Source organism: Seriola lalandi, unplaced genomic scaffold (genome assembly GCF_002814215.2).
Source record: "Seriola lalandi dorsalis isolate HSWRI2012SDOR001 ecotype SW California unplaced genomic scaffold, Sedor1 jcf7180002054901, whole genome shotgun sequence".
Lineage (NCBI taxonomy): Eukaryota > Metazoa > Chordata > Actinopteri > Carangiformes > Carangidae > Seriola > Seriola lalandi.
The window spans coordinates 2,655,974-2,676,784 of NW_019525453.1; the positions used below are offsets into that span (position 1 = coordinate 2,655,974).

The 20,811-nt window shown below is 41.1% G+C and overlaps 1 protein-coding gene across 3 annotated transcripts in view; it reads right to left on the reverse strand.

The window, feature by feature from the left end:
- Window positions 1-20,811, reverse strand: part of plcb4b (phospholipase C, beta 4b) — a 63,629-nt gene that overhangs the window by 20,468 nt on the left and 22,350 nt on the right. For all 3 annotated transcript variants that reach the window (XM_087169616.1, XM_023430188.2, XM_023430187.2), the window contains exons 4-7: window positions 10,921-11,018; window positions 5,960-6,040; window positions 4,749-4,808; window positions 1,564-1,707 (exon numbers count right to left, since the gene is read on the reverse strand). In XM_087169616.1, coding sequence (XP_087025742.1) covers window positions 1,564-1,707; window positions 4,749-4,808; window positions 5,960-6,040; window positions 10,921-11,004 — 369 coding nt within the window. In that variant the 5' untranslated portion in view covers window positions 11,005-11,018. The remainder of the gene's footprint in view (window positions 1-1,563; window positions 1,708-4,748; window positions 4,809-5,959; window positions 6,041-10,920; window positions 11,019-20,811) is intronic.

Below are 20,811 nucleotides of genomic sequence, written 5' to 3' on the forward strand. Positions count from 1 at the left end.
TACAATGAACATGGGAGCTGTAGCTTACTTGAGTCAATCCCTCACACAGTATGCTGCTGCCATAAATGCTCTCTAGCATATCTAATGGGTATTAATCTGCAGCCAAAAATAGCTCACCCCTAATGATCACTGATTTATAAAAACTACTGTAACCAGCTGTTTTAGGAAATCATTTTATATAATTAAACTATATATTTGTAACTCATTTTAAAAGACTTAAGTCTTTAATAGGAACAAATGGGCTTGGAGAGTGCCACAGACAAGATAGGGAAGTCCGAAAGAATTGACAGAACAACCAACTATTATTGATTTCGACCATTTCTTTGAATTTGTTAACAATAAGGAAAATATAGAATACGCCAGCCTTATTTTTTAAAGTTTAACCAACACTGGCTTTAATTCTCTGAGTGTAAAGCATCTCATTATACCATCATCGAAGATTCTGTTTTCTGGTTCATCTAGCTGGTGTCAGTCTTGAAATCCAAATCAATTCAGGTCCAAAATAAATGACATTTAATTCACACATTCAGTTGTGCATTGTGAGCTGTATACAGTGCCTGAAGGTTTGCCAGCAGGGGTCAGCAATAATAATGTCTGCTGATTAAAATAAAGAAAGAGAGAAAGACAGAGAGAGGAGGTGGTGTCATCTTTTTGAGCCCAAAACAGAAGGGAAGAGATGAGTGAGGAAGAGGAGAGAAAGCAATAAAGAGAAAGGTGCTTCTCTACGCAATCAGCCCGTCAGATTTCTCTCAGAGCTTTTTCCTAGATGAGTGGGAAGGAAAAAAGAGAGAAAAAAAAGCAAGAGAGAGAGAGAGAGGAGAGCAAGACAAAGAGGATCAGAAAATAACAGCAATAGCAGGAGTGCAGGAGGGACCCAATGAGATAGAGATGAGGTGAGACGGGGAAAATGACTCATTCTAAATGTGTCTATTTATCAGAATAAACCAAGGTCAGTTCTACCTTTTGTAGGAGCTGGCATATGAACCATCATACTGCCTGTTTGCTTTGTCTCTGAATTAAATATTTGCTGTGTTGGAGTTTTCTTTTAGCCTCTGTACATACTATGGAAATGTTGAATGAATTACAGGGGGTGCTCCGGGTGCTAAGCAGAGGTTGCGCTGGTTTTGTTTTCAGAACATTTGTTTTCCGACTATCAAGGACGTACATGTCAAATGCTACCACTCAACTGCATCTTGAGGTTTTGAGGAGTTCTGCTGATGTTGTGGCGTATTTGAATGAAGTGCCGTTTTTAGTTAGGGGGGAGCCAACTAAGTACAATTTGTCGCTGAAGGGGGTATGAAAAAAACAGAGAGTGGATATGTTTAGGTCTATCTGTGTGTGTGTGTGTGTGTGTGTGTGAAGCAGAAGAACAAACGTATTTTAGAAGATAGTGTAAACTCTATATTTGGACAAAGCTGCTCTCACTTTCAATTAGATGATTTTTCATGTCAGTGCAAAAGTCAATCTCAACACATGTACTGTCTGCCGTTTCACATCCTAAGCCATCCTAAGAGCAGAGCCAAAGCACTGAGCTGTGGAAATAGAGTAAGTGCATGTATTTACCCTGGCTGTGTCTGGGCTCTCTGCCACCATGAACATGAAGTTCAGATTGACCAGGTCTGTGCCGCTGCAGATGCAGATGATACAGCCCTCCAAGTCTGCCTCCGTCTTTCCAATGGCCTCAAATGATGACAAGATCTTTGGGTCCTGAGAAAAAGGAAGACAGTTTTAGTAGGCAGTCAAACAGCCAAAGAAGTGTCATCGGACAGAAACAGGTGGAGGAGATAAAGCAAAGCAAAGGTGTGTGTTATCCAGGTGTAAAATAATACAGTTAGTAGAGGGAATGGAGAAAGCCTCTGAGGGCAGGTCTTAATCTCCTGCTCTGGTATTACTGCAGTAAAACAAGTGACAAGAAAACAACACAAAGGGTGAGGAGCTTAGAGAGAAGGCTGTTGAAATATTTATTGCTGTTCTGGAGAAGAATTTAAGAGAGCATGATATACACCTTGTCGTGCTCGGGAGACTCGAAGCTCCACGTTGGATAAAGAGCAATATAATGCATATCCATCACGGAGGAAGAAATTAAAATAATAAATCAAAAGAAATCTCTCTCCCAAAACTCATCCCAACAGTGTGACAGATCATTGATTCCACTGACTCCTGATATGGATGTGTGCAACAGTGCTGGGAAGCAGGACTTCACTTAGCTGGAGCAGGTTGGAGGAGGTTAGTGGAAATGACTGTGAATGAGGTCCACACTGTTGTCAAGTTGTGAGCAACACTGTAACTCCCGTAATATTGTAACGTTAAAGGAGGTTACCTCATCAGTTGTGGGTAAAACATGTGTACTTTGGTTTGCGTGTGCGTGCCTCAGGGAATCACAGCCTAGTGACACCAAAGACAAGATGTCAGGTTTTATGTTGCTATGACAAGCTTTTTTCAAACTATGTAATAAATGAATGTAAGGCCCTGCAAGGTATGGTTGCCACTGTAGGTTTCTGTTGTTTTTACTGCAACTACAAATCTGTTGCAACAGGTTTCAGACTAGAAAACTGAAAAACCATTTCAATGCTGCCTGGTCCATAAAACAAATCTAATAACCAAAACAGAAACACAACAAACAGGCAACAACAAACTGATTTGGATTCTGATAGAGTACAGATAATGAAGGTCAGGAAACAATATATAACCGAGCATTGTAAGAAAAAGGAAAGTCTTGGTTACATGATGATGTCCAAAATGTTTGATACATTCTATTAACTCCATCCAGGACGCTATTACTTTAATAATAAATTTGCATGTGGGGGCGTCCTGGTGGCTTACCTGATAGAGAGTGTACCATTAAGGCTTAGTCATAACTGCAGCGGGCCCAGGTTTGAATCTGACCCACAGCCATTTGCTAAGTGCCACCCCCCCCTCTCTCCCTGACTTCCCTGTCTCTCTCTCACTGCTACCATCAGAATAAAGGCAGAAAACTAAAACTAAAACTTTGCATATGGGTCATGCTTGATGTGACCAGTTAATGATAAGAGGAACCATATGAAAATAAAAACTGACCTTATAGTTTCAACTGTAGGAAACTACATACATCATGCCTCATTTTGTTTCTTACTGTCTAAGCTTTCACCAAAAACAATTCTATAGATAACATCTAATTAATAAACACCAATATTACAACAAATAAGAAAAATTGCATCATATACTTCAACGGTGTATGTTTTTATGAATTTATATAGTTTTAAATTTAAAGTTACTCTGAATTACAAATGCTAGTGACAGTAACTTATATTTTATTAGACATTAGATATGACATTTCTGAGATTTAAAGACCTGTGGTTCCCCTGGTTGTTTTCCTGTATAATCTCCAGTTATCAACATTGTTCAGCCTGAAGTGACTGCAAACTTCTGTTGAGTCTGTGAAACAGAAAATCCATGGAAACATTCTCTCACTATCAAAAACGCAGCACGACTCCTCCCACTCATCTTTTCAATCAGATTTCAGTCTGCCACCACCGTCACCATGAAGATAGTCATGTATTTTTGTTATATGATTGAATTAACAGCAACAGGCAACAGGCTCTGCTGTTTTAAAACCCCAGCCAGCAATCATCCAGCGCCATTCATCTTCTCTCAGTCATTGGATTATCTGAAACAGCTCTCAGAGCTTGTGTAACCACGTTAACCTCTGGAGGAGAAGCCCTGCTACTTACAGAGCAGCACACAGCGTTTGAACAAACAGGAGGAGCTGCTATCAGGCTGCAGTATCTGTAAACGTGCCCTCACACATGTACATACGCACACGTCCACACGGAGGACCAAACAAACAGACCCCCTCCTGCTGTCAACAGTACATACACAACCAGGTTATGTACACAGCACACACCAGTGTCTTCTGTCAGGCCTCTGACTTTAAGTGGCTTGACAGGTTTGCCTCCTAATTAGAGGCAGGCGTCCACATGGGTATTCCTGTAACAGCTTTCATAGTTCATCTGTTCTGCATGATGCCAAATACTGCGATATAATGTGTCACTGTCAAAGCTAAACTGCAATAATCAATATTTAATATACAGAGAAACAGTGTGTGAGTGTGTGTGTGTGTGTGTGTGTGTGTGTGTGTGTGTGTGTGTGTGTGTGTGTGTGCATATATCTGGCTCCATATCAGATAAATAAACGCCAGTAATAATGCAGCTTGAAGACACATTCGGCTATTTCAAGATCAGTTTCCTATTGGGAAAAGTAATTCTCACAGAGGCAGAACATCTTATATCTGTGAGTATTTGATCCCGTATGAGTGAACTCCTTAACCCAGTGGTTCTCTTACAGCCCATCATAATAGGGCTGGAAGGTTTTCATTATTCCTCTCTAGGTCAAAGGCGCAAGCCAGGGCTGCAAAAAAAAAAAGAAGTTCCAGATACAACCTGCTAAACCCAGCCAGGGTTGTATCAATATTGATGAGTTAAATATTACATGTTTATGTTCTCCATGGGCCCCAGGTGAATCTGGAGAAAGAGAGAAGCTTGGCAGCGAGACCTCAGCTGAGAGTCCCAGATCAGTCAGTCGATCGATAGATTACATTGCTGAAGCCTCTGCTAATTAAAGCGTGAGTAACTTGCCTGACGTCGCAGTCTCCTTAGATTTTAGCAGCACTGTCGCCATGGGGGAAAGAGATTGAAAAGTGGGAGGGGTGGGCACAGAGCGTGGATGTTGAGGAGGCAGAGGCGAGGAAATTGTTTTTCCTGAGGTCTCACCTTTGGGACAGCACCAACACGAATACTGTTGATGAGCGAACACTCGAGCACCTGGCCTTCCTGCAGGAGAGATACATGGACAGAAAGATACAGAGAAAGAGGCAGAGGGAGGGGTGAGAGCAGGTGAGGAGGGAGACAGAGAGGGATGGGAAGATTAAGAAAACAACACAGACGGCTCACAATGTATTCTTTTTGATTTTTGCAATTACTTTCAATACTCGGTATGTAACAGCGACACCAAGTTATTAACATGGACCATTATGGCCCAAATATGAGTAATATCCCCACATTTTTCTTATAATCCAGTCTTCAATAACTATAATATTTTCTCTTTGTATATTGGGGATAGTTGTTATGACACCTATTGGTGCAATTTACAAGTCTGATTCTCAGTGAGCCACCCACCTGTTTCCCTACACAGACTGAACACATGTAGATGAGAGGAGGATAGTTGGATATCAGTTTGTTTGCAGGCTTGGCTTTTTAAAAACAAGGATGTCAGTACATTATAGAATATGTAGGGTTTTTTTTTTATAATAGTTACACAGCAACTGCAAAAGCAACTTCACTACTGACAGAAGTTTAATAAAAAACAATGGCTCCCTGAAAAGTGGGAAATCAATGTAAACATCTTTTGTATGCTCTGGAGACCATCAGCCGTGAGGGAGATGGTCTGTCATTACTTTTTTATTTTGGGAGCCTTGATGGTCAGATGTTACATATTTATTTTATCCACTCAGTATCCCGCACATTTCTTCTGTCAGGGTGATGAAACTGTGTTTCATCAGCTGTTTGCCTTAAGTACCAGACTATTTGAGTAGTGAAAACACCACCTGTAACTGTTTACTGGAACAAGTCTTATTTAAATTCCCTCATTGCATAAAGGTTAACAAAGTACAACATTAAGTTCTGAATGTTCAGGACTTTTTCCTGAAGTAAAATTACATGTTGTAGTACAACACAAGAAAGTAGCTCACTGTGTTTCTCAGTGACATGTCAGTATTGATTCTTTTCAAATTTTTTTTGATGATTTCCATGAACCAAAGATGGTTTTATGTCAGAAAAGATATTTCTGAAAACACCAGGAGATACAACTCTTTTCTCTCGACTTCTAGATTCTGTCTCTTGGTCATACTGTTCAAGTTTTTTCTTTGCATGATCTCTGTAGCAGACAAGAGAACAGACAAAAGGTGAAGATGTGGTGGTCATACCTTTCCCTCACTCTTCCAGGTGATGAAAAAGCCGTACTCGTCCACCCTCATCTGACAGTTGGGCTCAAAGATGTATGGGTCCTGCAGAGGGGAGAGCATATTTGTTATAAGACAGAGGGCTTCATCGGTCACAGAGTTTTACTTAACATTTCAAGACATTAAACAGCCAACCTGTTTACCACACAGATCTTATGCAACGAGACAAACACATGTAGGTCTAATTCATTTTCTAAGATATACCTGTCTGCCAAAGGACACACACACACACACGCACACACGCACACACACACACACACACACACACACACACACACACACACACACACACACGGTTTACCCAAATACATTTAGTATGTGCACATACACATTGCGTGCAGAGGGTGATGAAGAAACCTATTGCTAAGGCAAACAAAATGAGATAAATGTGACTGCCATGAGCGGTTAAATACAAACATCATCTGACTGGAACACAGACTGGGGACAACCCAGGTGTTTGGATGTCTGCGTCTGTCTGTGTATGTCTGCGTGCATGTACACGTGTCTAAAAAGGATCCTAACGTGTGCTGGCCAAGCTACAATGCAACTACTGCACACACGTGCTGTAGCTCTCCATCTATCAGCTGGTATGCAACATGCAGCGACTTCTATTTAGTTCAACAGGAGTGTTGGTTCAGAAAATCTACTGACATTAGTGTGCTTATCTTCCCCAAACATTTTTCACTTAATTCAATCAGCTGCTGGAATGGTGACTGCGCTGACAAATGAATGTGTCATTGTGTGTGTGTGTGTGTGTGTGTGTGTGTGTGTGTTTTATCCCACTCAAATCACATCTGAGAAGGATAAAACATAGGAGAGAAAAATAGAATAGGAGATGGCTGCTGGGTCACTCCAACTCTAATATTAGCAATAGGGAACAGTGTGACACAAGCGCACGCACACACACACACACGCACGCACGAACGCACGCACAAACGCACACACACGCACACACACACGCGCCCACACCCCCACACATAATTTATTATTTCAGGATGTTGCTGCCATGACATACACTGCTGCAAATAGGACTAAACTGGCTTGTTATTTGGCTCTTCTTCTTACTGTCCTCTCCTGTCGTCCATAACCCACCATAAAAACCAATAGAACAATCCTTTTTCCATTTAGGAAATAGTGAGACTGCTCTAAGTGCAGTTAAAAGCTTGACTCTCTTTTATCAGAATTAGATATGACAGAGGCTTCAGTTGCACATAGTGAAGCCAACTCTATGCGAGGGACGGTCTCAAATGAGCACTGACTGTTAAGAACATACAGCAGGCTACTGTTACACTATCAGACAGCTTGTTCATGTAAAGCTGAAAGGTTTATGGGAACACTCAGTCCTTCCACACACAAAGGAACAATTAGCTGAGGACCAAACTGTGTCTCGGTGGAGGTGGACAGACAGCTAGACCTCTGGTTATGGAAGTCCAGCTCCTACTCAACATGTGTACATTCTTTCTTAAGTGCCTGGGCGAGTGTAGGTCGGTGTGTGTCAGTGGATGTGTGTGTCGTCCGTTGATCCTCTCTCTTACTTTGTTCCCTCCAAAACAATAATCTTTGAAGCAGGAACAGCACACACAAAACCAGACTGTGGGGTTTAAAAAAAAACAATGCAAAAACCATCTATGTGCTTTTGAACGCTCTCTCATACACACACACACACACACACACACAAACACAGGTAAAAACACATTAATGATTTATGTTACTACAGGATGCACTATGTTCAAGGGGAAGTTAAATAACTTGTGCGCTTGTTTGTTTGTTTACATCCACATGAATGACCATCAAGGGAACGTAAAACACTCCCACACATCCAAACTGAGTCATTCACACACACTCCTCCACACATGGCCTCGAGTATTTAACGAGCTAGATCAACATGAGCCATCGTCTGGCTGATGAAAACAGGAACTGCTGCACATCATGTCGCCGTGTCTCTTCTTACCAACTCGTGCCCAGCGGTGAATGACATAAATCCTACAGAGTTCAGTATTATTCATAATGAAAAAAGCCAGCTAAATATTTTCAATCTGCTTTCCTTGTTTTGTTTTTTAACCATACTCTCATTTGTCTTATATCCTAACTTTGTTTTGTTGAATCCAGTTTCTTTTTCTATGTTTATCATATTGTTATATTTGTTGTATTTCCAAAATGCAAGTTATGATAATGCAAAAGGAGAGCAAATACCTTCACACTGCATGTATAATAGGCTTATGCTGCCTCACAGTCAACTTCAAAGTATTTCCCTTTTCTAATCTTTTTGTTAACAGCAAGGAAATACAGCCATCTTCATTAGGTTATGTCTATTTCACAGACGGAACGGATCATTTTTTCATGTGAAACCCACACAGAGGAAGCCCTCTGGCTCTTAGCGTGAATGATCATTGAAGATCTATTTGACCTCTGAACTTGTCAAGAGGGAAACCGATGTGAAATATCTCACTCCTGCACAAAAACTAATGAATTACTGGAAACAGAACAGGTAAAGAAAAACAAGGATACAGGTGAACAAAAAACAGGATGAAAAGAGACGTGTGAGAGTGACACAGACAAAACTGGAAAAGATGCAGACAAAATAAAAGCAAGACTAGAAAAAGAGGTACTACCACCACTGCCTCCATTCAGAGAGAGACATTATTATAAGAAAGCATTCTGGGACATGAAAGTGCTCCTGCAATCACTCCATGTCAGTTTTCTTTTGGAGAGACAGTTAAAATGACATGTACTATTGACAGACTGAAGATAGTGAAAGAGGAAAAGCTTTGAATTGCACGGAAAACTATGTACACACACACACAAACACACACACAAACACTACCTGTCTCTCCCATCTGTCACTCAATGGGGTTTCAGTCAGTGTTTTTCAATGTTTTGTGGAAAAAAATCCATGCTGTTTAGCATATTTGCCTGTGTGTGTGTGTGTGTGTGTGTGTGTGTGTGTGTGTGTGTGTGTGTGTATATATATGTGTGTTTGTGTGTGTATCGGAGGGACTGATAAAGAGCATGTCTATGTGGGTGGGTAGACTTGGCACACGTCATTTCAATCGATGCAGATGTCCCCTGGAGGCTTTGTATTTGCCAGGCAACTGAGCAACAGCTATTCACTCACTCACACAAAGACAGACAGATACAGAGAATGAAAGATATTTGTAAAGGGAGGACATTAACTACTACACGTTTACAACATGAAGAAACATGAGCAACAGGTCAAAGGTTGATGACCACAAACCCATTTTGTTAATGAATGAAGGACAATGCTTCCGGTCTTTTTCCCTTCAGAGATTCACTGGTTTGAGTGAAACAAGCAGGACTTGACAATCAAACAAGATGTAACTACTATCAAAGAAATTCTTGCTTTTACTCTTCAGATAAAAGATACGGCTTATCTTTTGAGAGTAAGCTGACATTGGGTGAGGGGTGGGGTAAACCTTGGACATATCGCCAGTCTATCACAGGACTGACATATAGAGACAAATAACCAGTCCTCAGACTGGGGTCTGGGGAAGTCGGAAAACCTGGAGAAAACCCAGAACTTTGATGCTGTGAGGCATCAGTGTGAACCACTGCACCATCATGGTGGCCATATCATATATGAAAAATTTGTGTTGTTAAAAATATGATTTATTAATAACAAAATCCAGTGGTAATTGGGTAGTGGTATGTCCCAGCTGACATCATTAATTTTAAACTGTTAGGTGACTGGCACAGGTTGACCTTATTACCATTCAGGCCAGCCCTGACCCCGTCCTGTCGAAGCCTGGCTTATATTCACAGCAGCCACACACTGAGGACTTTCTTCAGAAGCATGCCGGCCCAGTTTCACGGCTCCCTTTGACATGGCTGTGGATTTGATGATGCTTTTCCCTACGCTCTTTCAAGTTTTCTTCTCTGCCTAAGAGGGATCCTCCTCCCCTCACTGATGCCCATATAAACCGAGAGGACTGAGGGGATTTCCTGATGTGTGCAAGGGTGCGTGTACGGCTGTGTGTGTGTGTGTGTGTGTGTGTGTGCGCGTGTGTGTGACACACTTTGCCTTTGCTCGGCAAATGTCCTAGCTAAGTGTCCTGATTAAGTTAGTCAGAGGAAACGTGGGAAAGGAGACAGGAGGATATACATGGGGTCATATACATACAGACACACACAGAGCAAGACAGATATTTGGTGCTTTAGTTGGTAAATATTTGTCCAAATATTTTTCATTATATTGGGCTTGGATAGATACTTGGAAATGATTGTCACTGAGCAATGATTTTAACTTATTCTGTTTTAAAAATCTGCTTTTTTCCAAATAATATATCTGTGATTTATTTATAGTTTTAGCTCAGTTTTTATCTTGTGCTATTCATTATATTGTTTCAGATAGTGGATGCAGAATTATTACTAATGCTCTATGTAAAATGCTCTACGCTGGTAGTAGATGTGCAGCAGACAAGCAGTCGCCATGGCGTGGCATCTTAATGAGGCTGATCGATGAGGCCTGCCTACAGCTAGATCTCTGACTACAACTATGACGTGTCAGGTTATAAAGGAGACGCCTCAGCTTTGTTATGTGTGTGTGTGTGTGTGTGTGTGTGTGTGTGTGTGTGTGTGTGTGTGTGTGTGTGTGTGTGTGCTAATGACCAACCTGGGGACGATCATTAAGGTGAAACTAATTAAACTAACAACCTATGTCAGTATCAACACTGTTATTGACAAGCTCATACAGCTTGCAGCACAGGCGAAGTGCTCCTGTGCTCATCTGGGATATTTTACATAAATCTTTACTGCATCAGAAAATGTCATGATGAGCTATAATGTATCATCAATCTGAAATAAATACGTTCAGTGGCAGTGTCTTTCTACACTTGAAGCTGTTTCTAATTTCATTTATTTATTTACTTAGAAAACCCAAAAGTACCCGAGAAATGCGTCATTTTTACCTCATCAAATCTGTCGAAGGAGGCGCCTTCCTGCATGAACTCCGGCAGGTGCTTCTGCCAGTTGAACTCGTAGGACTTTGTCATGGCTGCTCACAAACCTGAGACACAAAAAGGAGTAAAAGACAGATAAAGAAAGAAGGAGAGAGAGAAACAGACAGACCGAGAGAGAGAATTAGTAAAAAAAATCTTTAACAACCAGGTAAACAAGTCCTTGGAGATTTCAAGGACAGAACAAATGCTAGATAAACACACACAATATCCGTCTCCCTCTTTCCTGAAGTCGCAAAATGATGCTGAATTCACTGAGCATAGATACTGTACCTGGCCCTCCTGGGGCTCTTCCAAAAATATCCTCTTATGAGAAGTAGAATAACTACATGTAAAACATTTACCAATCAACAAGATGTGATGTGCACATCTTTCCTGGGTTAAACAAAGCTGTAGAAGATCTGGATGTTTGAGGAAACGGTCAGTGGAGTCATCAAGTGTGCATCTCACAGCCATTGGCCCTCAATGTCGCCACAATAGAAACTTTGACAATGCTTTGATAATGATAACTGGTCTTGTTTTCAGTGAAGAAAATGCACACTGATAACTGAGTGTGCAAACAGTTGTATCTGAGTTTTCAATGAGACTCACTGAATAAATGTTTCAGCAACAACAGACCAGAGAAAAACTGTTCCCTTTCCCTTCAGCCAAGGAAAAACCAACAGATCGCAGTGTTTTAACAACTGATCTCAGCATTTCTTTGTTTATAAAGTGAAAAAAGCACAGCTAAATCAGTGCAGTCTTTACTTCACATAATGTGTTATTATAATAAAGTAATGGATGCATATAGCAGAAGAAATATAGGTGTAGCCGTGTTATTATTTAATGCATTAGCTGCACACAATCACTATAGAAAACAATACTCAAAAGCTTAGCAATTAGAAGAAGAGCATAAACACAATGCATTTACAAATGTAGCTCATTTATCATTGAACCATTAGTTTATTTATATATTTATCAGGAATTAATTTCACATTTAATACATTTTTTTCATTCTCTCTGATGTCATTTCTTGCCCTGGTTTACTTGATGAAAAAAAGCTGACTGTTAGCTGTTGATGCACCTGCTTTCAACCCCATATATTCCTTGGGAACACAATATTCAATACAATGGACCAGGTTTCTTCCCAACACGTACAACATCCCACATCTCAGCACTAAAACTCTGTAGTACTCATTTATGAAACCAATTCATTGTGTTTCTAGTCTCATCTTTCCTAAAATATCAACCTCCCCAAGCAAAGTTATGTGGTCTTTGTGCATCGGGTAGTGCAATTTTAAATGAAGTAATGACGTGTGAAGTGTCAAGATGTTGGGTTATCCTTAGTGTGAACAGTGTGAAATACAAATAAATCAATCACTGCAGTCATAAAAACTTTTCTTGGCTCCTAACCGCGATCACTTTGTTATGCACTTACTGGTAGCTCAACAGCAGAAGTTTTAACAAATGTCTTTCATCTCAGCACAGCCCTCCTCCACAACCTCTCTGAACGCAGTTTATTGAGCCTTACAGTGCAGCGATTTAAGCACCAAGACAGACATTGCTGGATTGGTGAGATGCAATCCACAGTTCAAATATATTCTTTTCTATTTATTAGTGAATGAACATAAACTCTAGAATCTAACTGCCAAAAAGCAAAACCTTGAAATAGGACTATTTTTTTTAAAAATGTTTTACATCAGTGCAACATGCAGTAAGACTTTTCCTCCTGCATAGCTTAAGTGGCAAGAATTACTGTGAAAGATTCAGAGATACCGGATTCTCCAGCAGTAGGCTCACAACATCTTACTGCAATGGAGCTGTGATATGTACAGTATGAGTCGACACGGCAGGTTGAGGAAACGCGGGCGCACCACATCACCACAGGATAACCCCTGGGTGGGACTAAACAACACAGGTTGAGCATATCTGAGGGTGGATTTTTCCATTAAGTCTACTTTTATCTTGGCTTGAAACAGTCTGGATGTGAACTTCCCCCTCAAACAAGTCAGACGTGATTCATGTGACACAAGTGCACGTGTATCATCACGTAAGATATCCAGCTCAGGGAGGGGAGGGGGCCCTGACAGGAAACTGTAATATTGTTGATGACACAACCCAAATATAGGCTCCCCCTACGTCAGCCTCAAACGTGTCAGGCAAAACTGAGAGGGAGAAGCGCACTTGAGAACGTGACGTGCTATGTATAGTCTAATTGCTCGGCCAGTATTAAGTCATTATGGGAATACTCTGAGGTGTAATTCAATTGTGATTAGGTAGTCTTTCAACTTATAGGTCTAAGATTCCTTTGTTATAGCGATTACATACCGTTTATAAAGAAAATCACATATAAACTTAACAACCATATATTTTCCAATTAATTTTATCTCTAAAAATGCTTGAAGAGTCTACTGAAGTTATCTATTAATGTCTTCACCACAAGTTTTATTGGTGTAGATGTCCATCCCAGTGTCTGAGTGTGTAAGGACCCTGCAGATGGTGCAGAGATTGAAGTCCCACATTTCATGCAGAAACCACCCATTTTGCTCCCAGGGATAAAGAGAGGGAAACTGGATTTTGATGGGCAAAATGAAAACAAAGGGGGGCAGACGAGGGGGCGATACAGAAAGAGAAGGAAGTAAGGACGAACAGAAACAGTGTGTGTTAGACAAAGATGGTGGGAGAGAAAGTGATAAAAGGCACAGGGAAAATTAACACGTGAGGAGACAGATAAGAGCGAGGTAGGAGAAAATAAAAGCGGTAAAAGTAAAAGTAAGAGCCAGATATGAAGCCAGCGCACAGAGGTGAGAGACAGAGAGATGGGCTTTAGAGATGAGAGATGAGGAGACGGGGGACTGGAGAAGCACAGAGATAAAACAGAACAGTGATGGGCAGAGAGAGACGGATGAGTGAAACAGCTGTATGTGACAGAGGCTGGCTGGAGAGGCTGGGGGACAGGGTGGAGAGTACAGCAGGGGGGATGTCTGCTTTTGATGTGGGGAACACAGATCAGAGACAACATCAACAGAGGCTACAGAAAACTGCTGGCTGGGTGGGCTACAGTCCACCCCCGGCATGACAAATGCAGATGAAGCGAGGGTTTAGAGATGTCTGTGGGCTGTCATTATGAAAATACAGAGTGATTCAGAAAGGCTACACAATTATACGGCAGCTAATAAGAGCTAATCTCACTCTGACATGCAGGTTCATTAATAGACACAATTACTCTGGATGTGGGTGGACCAACCAGAAAATTTGAAAACATACTACAGTCACTCCTTTTATTTGCAGTAGAGAATTAGCGCATTTTGGGTGCCAACACAAAAGTGTGATCTGCTATACGTCACTGCGCTACAGGAGATGTAGCAGCCAGGCCAGGTCAACGCGCCCAGTGATGTACAGTAAAAGGGGCCAACTTCATCAAACCCAGCCCTCCACCATCTGTGGTGTCCTACCAGGGGATAGTAACACAGACACACACATCCTGTCAGGGGAATGAAAACACAGATGCACACTTCCTGTGGAGATTAAGAACTGAGGACAGGCAGGGCGCCAATAACACAACCCACAGAGAGACAAGAGAAGGCTAGAGTAAATAGGCTGCACCCTTTCCAGATTACTTGATAATACTAAACCAAATCTCAAAGAAAGATATATATATATATATATATATATATATATATATATATATATATATATATATATATATATATTCCCAAATCGGATTCAAAACTATTCAGATAGGACAAATCACACATCTAATTTGGACTAATTGGGTTGTGCTGTCCTGTCTGATGTTAGCCTAGATCTTGCCACTCTCAACAGTATGCATTAGATAACATTTTCCTCAGCGGGATGAAATCTGTCCAATGGCAGCACGGAACACTGAGGTTCTGTAAGGCCATGCCAGCAAGCACACCGGGCCTCCGAGCTCCTGGACGTGTGAATGTGCACGTGAGGAGCCGAGGGAAGCTGAAGGAAGCGAGTGAGGTCCGAGCCCCCTGTCCAACCCCTGTCAGTGAGATAATTACGATAGATAGGAGCCCCGTGAGGCGCACTGTTCCCAGCCTCCTCATCTAAAATGGCAGCTAGGGTAACACCCAGCGGTCCCACACCTCATAAACTAAAATTAGGCTACAGCTACATCAGTCAGCCAGTGGTGGAAGGGTTGACTGGGGACACACTCAAATGGACACAAGTGAACAACACACACAGAGTGGCACATTTGACATAGCTTGCACAATACTCAGAGCTATCCTTTAGTGCATTATCCACAGCAAGGAAATAAGCAAAGAGCTTCAACATTAAAAACAACACATTTTGCAGCTCAGTCTTACTAAGTGTATGGACTGAGTGGACAAACAGGATTTTTTTTAAGACTTATTTGATCTTAGAAAAACACATTACCACCTGATTTTTCAGTGTTACTGTCATTATGCATTCATGTAAAATTTGACCCCATCTGAGCCCATGTTTTGGATAATACGGACGTACAGAGATGAGGATCTCCAAAGGCTTCTAGAAGTATTATACCTCTGCAATGCTTCAAAATTATCTGGCTTCCCGAAAACTTCATAGGAGTTTCATTTTCAAAGAAACCAGATAGGTTCTTATTCAGATTCTGAGAAACTTGAATTAAGGTCTGGGCAGTGGAGGCCTAAAGTTTAGAGAAGTGAGCTTGCTGCTGGTTCTCAGCTTGGTAGGATGAAAGCTGAGTGGGAAAAGTGAAAAGCAGCGCTTGCCCCTCCGTCTTCAACACCACTGTGGTGCCCCTGAGCAAGGCCCCTTAACCCTAACTGCTTCAGTGGAGCTGCTCAGTGGCTAGCGGGTCAGACTATGGTTGTACTGGACAGCTTCAAGGTGTGAATGTGTGTAACTGTGTGAATGTGATAAGAGCGTTCCTGTAAAAGAAAGGCTTCCTCTAAGTGAAACTCCCATGATTAATAAATGTTTTTAAAAAAAACAAAGGCTTCTAGATACAGTAACAAAATTATTATTACAATGTAAGATAATACCATATAATAATAAATCAACCATATTCTGCTCATTACTGATTTTTCCTCTTATCTTGAACATGGCCTTGACTAGTATTAAGCCACACCATTACATATTTGAAATACAGGAAGATTATTATACTGAACCCTAATTCATAACAGCTGGAACAGGACTGAACAGTCCAACAGCTGAGCTGAAAAAAAATCTAATCCATCTATGGCAGATGAAAAACATTAAAAGTATTTAAAATCCAGTTCAACATAATTTTCCTGCTGTCTTCTGCCTTTGTAGCCTCAGAAGTAGGAAAAACATCAGCTTCAGGCTTAATGTCAAACAGCTGGTCACAGTTAGGGCAAAAGATAAATGTTATATACACAATGGTCTTCATCTGGGAATTTGACAATGATTCCCCAGGTGCTCACTGTCTGACCATGTATGGCCTGACCAGAAAATCCTCAAGTTATGTCTTAGATCGAGGCTGGACCATGTGCCATTTGCTTTACTTGTATGCATGTGTATTGTGGCTTTGTATCTTCCAGGGATGAAACTGTGTAACCTTGCAGGTCAACAACTGGCAGCTGACATATTTTACAACACAGCAGAAGAAGGCCAAAGACAACCAAAAGCAAGATAATCTGTTTTTACGGTGTGGCACTGAACACAACTTTGGAACTGTTAAATGTTTTTTTTTTTCCTAATTTTGACAGACCTGGGCTAACTTTGCTACGCTATACATCTCCTGGACCTCTGTTCTAAGCACAGAGATGAAAATGTATCATGTCTAATTACTGTCAGAATGTAACTCTACTTCAATAGAGGATGTGTGGATTAGAAGAAAAGAGATGGTTTTAAAAAGGCCCTGTGCACACACACAGGCATTTTCAGCTACTCTGGTTCCTTAGACTTTTTTTTTTTTTTTAGTTGGAGGTGGGGGGGACCTTTGCCATTTAAAAGAAGATACAAAGCTGGACGTTGTCCCGGCCTGGATGTCAATCAAGAGCTGTGTGTACATAGCAACACAGCTCTGAGGAGAGATCCAATCAATTACAACAAGTGAAAATAGCTGTGTTTGTATGTACACCAAGAAAAAGCTTCCATGCTAAAACCACTTCAAGTGGATGTCAAAGAAAGCAGCAATGTAGGCAAGAGTCTATGCAAAATTTATGATCAAAAACATTGTTGAAACAGGCAAAAAAACAAACTCTGGTAAATTTAACACAATATAAAACTGTAGAAAAGGCAACATTATATGAGAAGGGAGGCAGCAATTTCACAGTAAGATTAAAGATTTGTTCATCACTGAAAAACAATATAGCGAATCGATGATACATGTGCATACTGCCCGATTGTATTATTTTCACTTGCCTCAGATTCTTGGAACTTGGAGGAATTTCAGGAGAATTAGGTTTGTTTAAACAACAGCCTAGCTTTATGTTCATACTCTACAAACACACGAATGTAGAATATTTTTCAACTACAACCACCAATCCTACAAACACAAAAAAAAACAAAACAAAAAACATTGGATATGTGCAAGTCAAACATGCTGTAAAATTAATGTCTGGCAGTAGCTCGGTCCTCATTTTTCCCCTTGCTTGGTCTATGTACAAGTCCGTCACACTGCAACATCCTGGTCTCTAATCCAAACTGTACATATTACAAAGTGTCATCACGTCCTCTTATCTGTTTGTCTAGAATATTTAACTTGTCTTGCAGCTTTCCAATAGTGTGGAAGTGAAGGCATGTAAACACTCGAATCTTTCTACTTAGAGAACTCTCAAACAAGTCCAGGCAAAAGTGCTTCTGTTATTAATACAGCGATACAACTGAAAATACTGAAAGTATTTTGTTTCTTAATCACACACGACACCCATGCATCAATGCCGGAGGACATAGAAAAACAGATTCTGAACGTTTGGACCACCTACAGCGATTCTCAATGTGGCCCTCCTTCAACAGTACCATCAATCTTCTTCGCTCACTATTAGCATCAGAGCAGCCCTTGAGGCTGAAGCCATCTTTTGACACACACATCTACCGACTCACCTACAATGACTCTGAAAACAAACCCACTGCCACTAAGAACAATTTTCTTCAGGCCCATCATGTTTAATGATTAAATTGTCAAAAGACTGCCAAAGATGGGAACCTTTATCTATTTCCTTTAGCAGCTCTGACAATCACCTTCTAAGATTAAAAAACAAAAACAAAACAGCAGTCATCCCCTCTACTGCTAGATTTTATAATCAGTTCTTAATAATTGTAAATGATTAACATTAACACAGTTTTCGACGGTTATGAGTCCTTTACCAACCCAATCCCAAAAATTTGAACAAATACGGAATCTTGACACAGCGGTGGCTTCTCAATCACTGACTGTGTAGTGTATTATTATACACATTTAATGCATCATGTTCCTCTGGAGATCACATTCATCTCCAAATGAATAACCCAGATCATTTCCCACGCATGACTTCTCTCAGCCATATTTGTTAGTCAACACAAACTGGTTGTTTACTTAAATTCCCAGAGCACAACAGGAACACTTCAAGGGTTTGAGGTCAAATCCCACTGAGGCCACTTATTCAAACAATGCTTTAATGATATTTCATAACTCTCCAACAAATTAAATATGTTTATACAGTATGTTGCAAACAAGTTGCATTACAAATCTGCTGGCAGAGGCCCATTGAAGCTCAATATCAAAAGTGGTGGTTTGTCACTTATTCCTGTGCCTAATGTTTTACACCACTTTTCATTTTTTAATACAATAATCTGAACTGAAATGAAATTGTAATTGTATTCATAACTCTGCTACATGACATCATACTGCAATTAAAATTGCATCTTAAGAATGAAAAATTTGCCAGACAATTTGGAAAGAAAGCTGTGATGCAAGTGACTGTTCCCTACTCCCGTTGTTGCTGGGTGAGAAGAGACAGACAGTGCAAGGTTTGGAGAGAGAATGAGAACAAGGAACTGCACGTCCAGTTTGTCCACACACCCCACCAGTCTGTCGTTTGTCTGTGTGGTTATTTTACGGCAGCCTGGTGTTTGGTGTACATATAATAAAGGTAACCACGAGTCATCTGCCAGAGCCACTTTCCACCAAGATATGAACACCTTGCCTCGCACCGCCTCATCTGCATAAACGTCCATCTCATTCCACCTCGTCCGCTGCAGGACACGTACAAACCAAAGACAAAGTTCAACTAAAGGTCTGAAAATTACCAAGTGCTGCTAGGCCCTGCCAAGAGTGTGTACATACAGTACACACACCTGCAGGGCTCAAGCACTGAGCAGGATCAGCGGGGGGGGGGGGGGGGGGGGGGGGGGGGCTAAGATGTGAGCAAAGGGGAGGAAATGAGACTCCCAGAGACCAGATGGATTCAATTCCTATAGATGGCACAGGTTCATATTTAGGTGACACTTCAGTAGCCATGTTGCACTGCACTGTGCAGAACATAACACAGTAAATGGCGTTGTTATATTCAAATGCATTATATTGTAAAGGTACTCCTGTCATCAAACCTAACCGCTCGTCTGCGAGATGTGAACAAAATAACTTGAACAACACATTAATGCCACAAACTATTGTCTGCATGTGTACCGTTTTGTTGAATCAACACCTTTCTAAAATAGTTTAGTTGAATAAAACCTTTATAACTGTACTGAACAGGTGCATATGATATTGTGGCATGTTTCCAGTATTCACACTAAGAGGAACACGAGAGAGAGAAAAACACACACACCTCAGGTCAACCGGTTAGTTAAACAGTTATTATGTTATGACCTCTGGCAAGACAACCACCACCAAGGATACACAGGAAAAAAAAAAGAGGGACACACAGGTGCACTATATCCTGGAAGCAAACTTTAACAGGTTGCCGCTTTGAGGTGACATTCACTCAAGATCGCGCACAGACTACAACATTCTGGTGGTGGCAGGTTTGTTCAATTGCATTACCATGAATTAGATTAAACTTGTCCCTATCAAATAGAATCCAGTTAGCATGAGGGTTTATGTTTGCCCATAGTTTGCTGCACACATCACTCACACAGTGCTGAAGCTATGAGACACAGAGCAATATCATAAAAGTGCTTCTGTTTACACTGGATAAAAATAGTCTTTAATTCAATGAGAGCTCTTAGCGAGGACTGCGGTGATTTATAGCACCACCAAGACCTCTGTTCTCCGAGCAAACAGCACATATGGCAGTGAAATCAATGTTGCTATCGCCTGCATATGTTTTTACATTTCATTTAGTCACTTAACAGAAGGGTGGTGCAGAGAGGACAGTGATCGCTGAGCAAACACGCACCTACTTTAACAAGGATAGAGATCCTGTGAGCATGTGTGCCTGCGTATGACCTGTGTAAGACCTCTGGTTTGATTGACCATCACACCTCTCCATGCTCAACCGAAGGCTGCATGTTACTACACAAAACATGGCCTGCAGTGAACGGTTGTTGAACAGGTTGAGAGATGAGAGCTGCAGGAGTAAGGGAAGAGCGAGTGGAGGAGTGAAGGGAAAAGCTGAATGGTGAAATTCCCCTTTCGCTCGTTTCAATTAATCCATAATTTGGGCTCCACTTTGCTCACTGACTGGTGAGTGTCAACTGAGGTTTCTGAGGTCCCTCCAGCAGTGTGTGAGAGTGTGTGTGTGTGTGTGTGTGTGTGTGTGTGTGTGTGTGTGTGTGTGTGTGTGTGTGTGTGTGTGTGTGTGAGTGTGAGTGTGTCTCTATGTTTGTCTGTATGTCTAGGCCTGTTTGTGTTTCTAAGTAAGTTTGTGTCAACCCAGGTGTGTTTAACTTTGTTTTCTTTAGCCTATAGTCCTCTCATGCCAAAGAGTCAATAACAGGAATGTA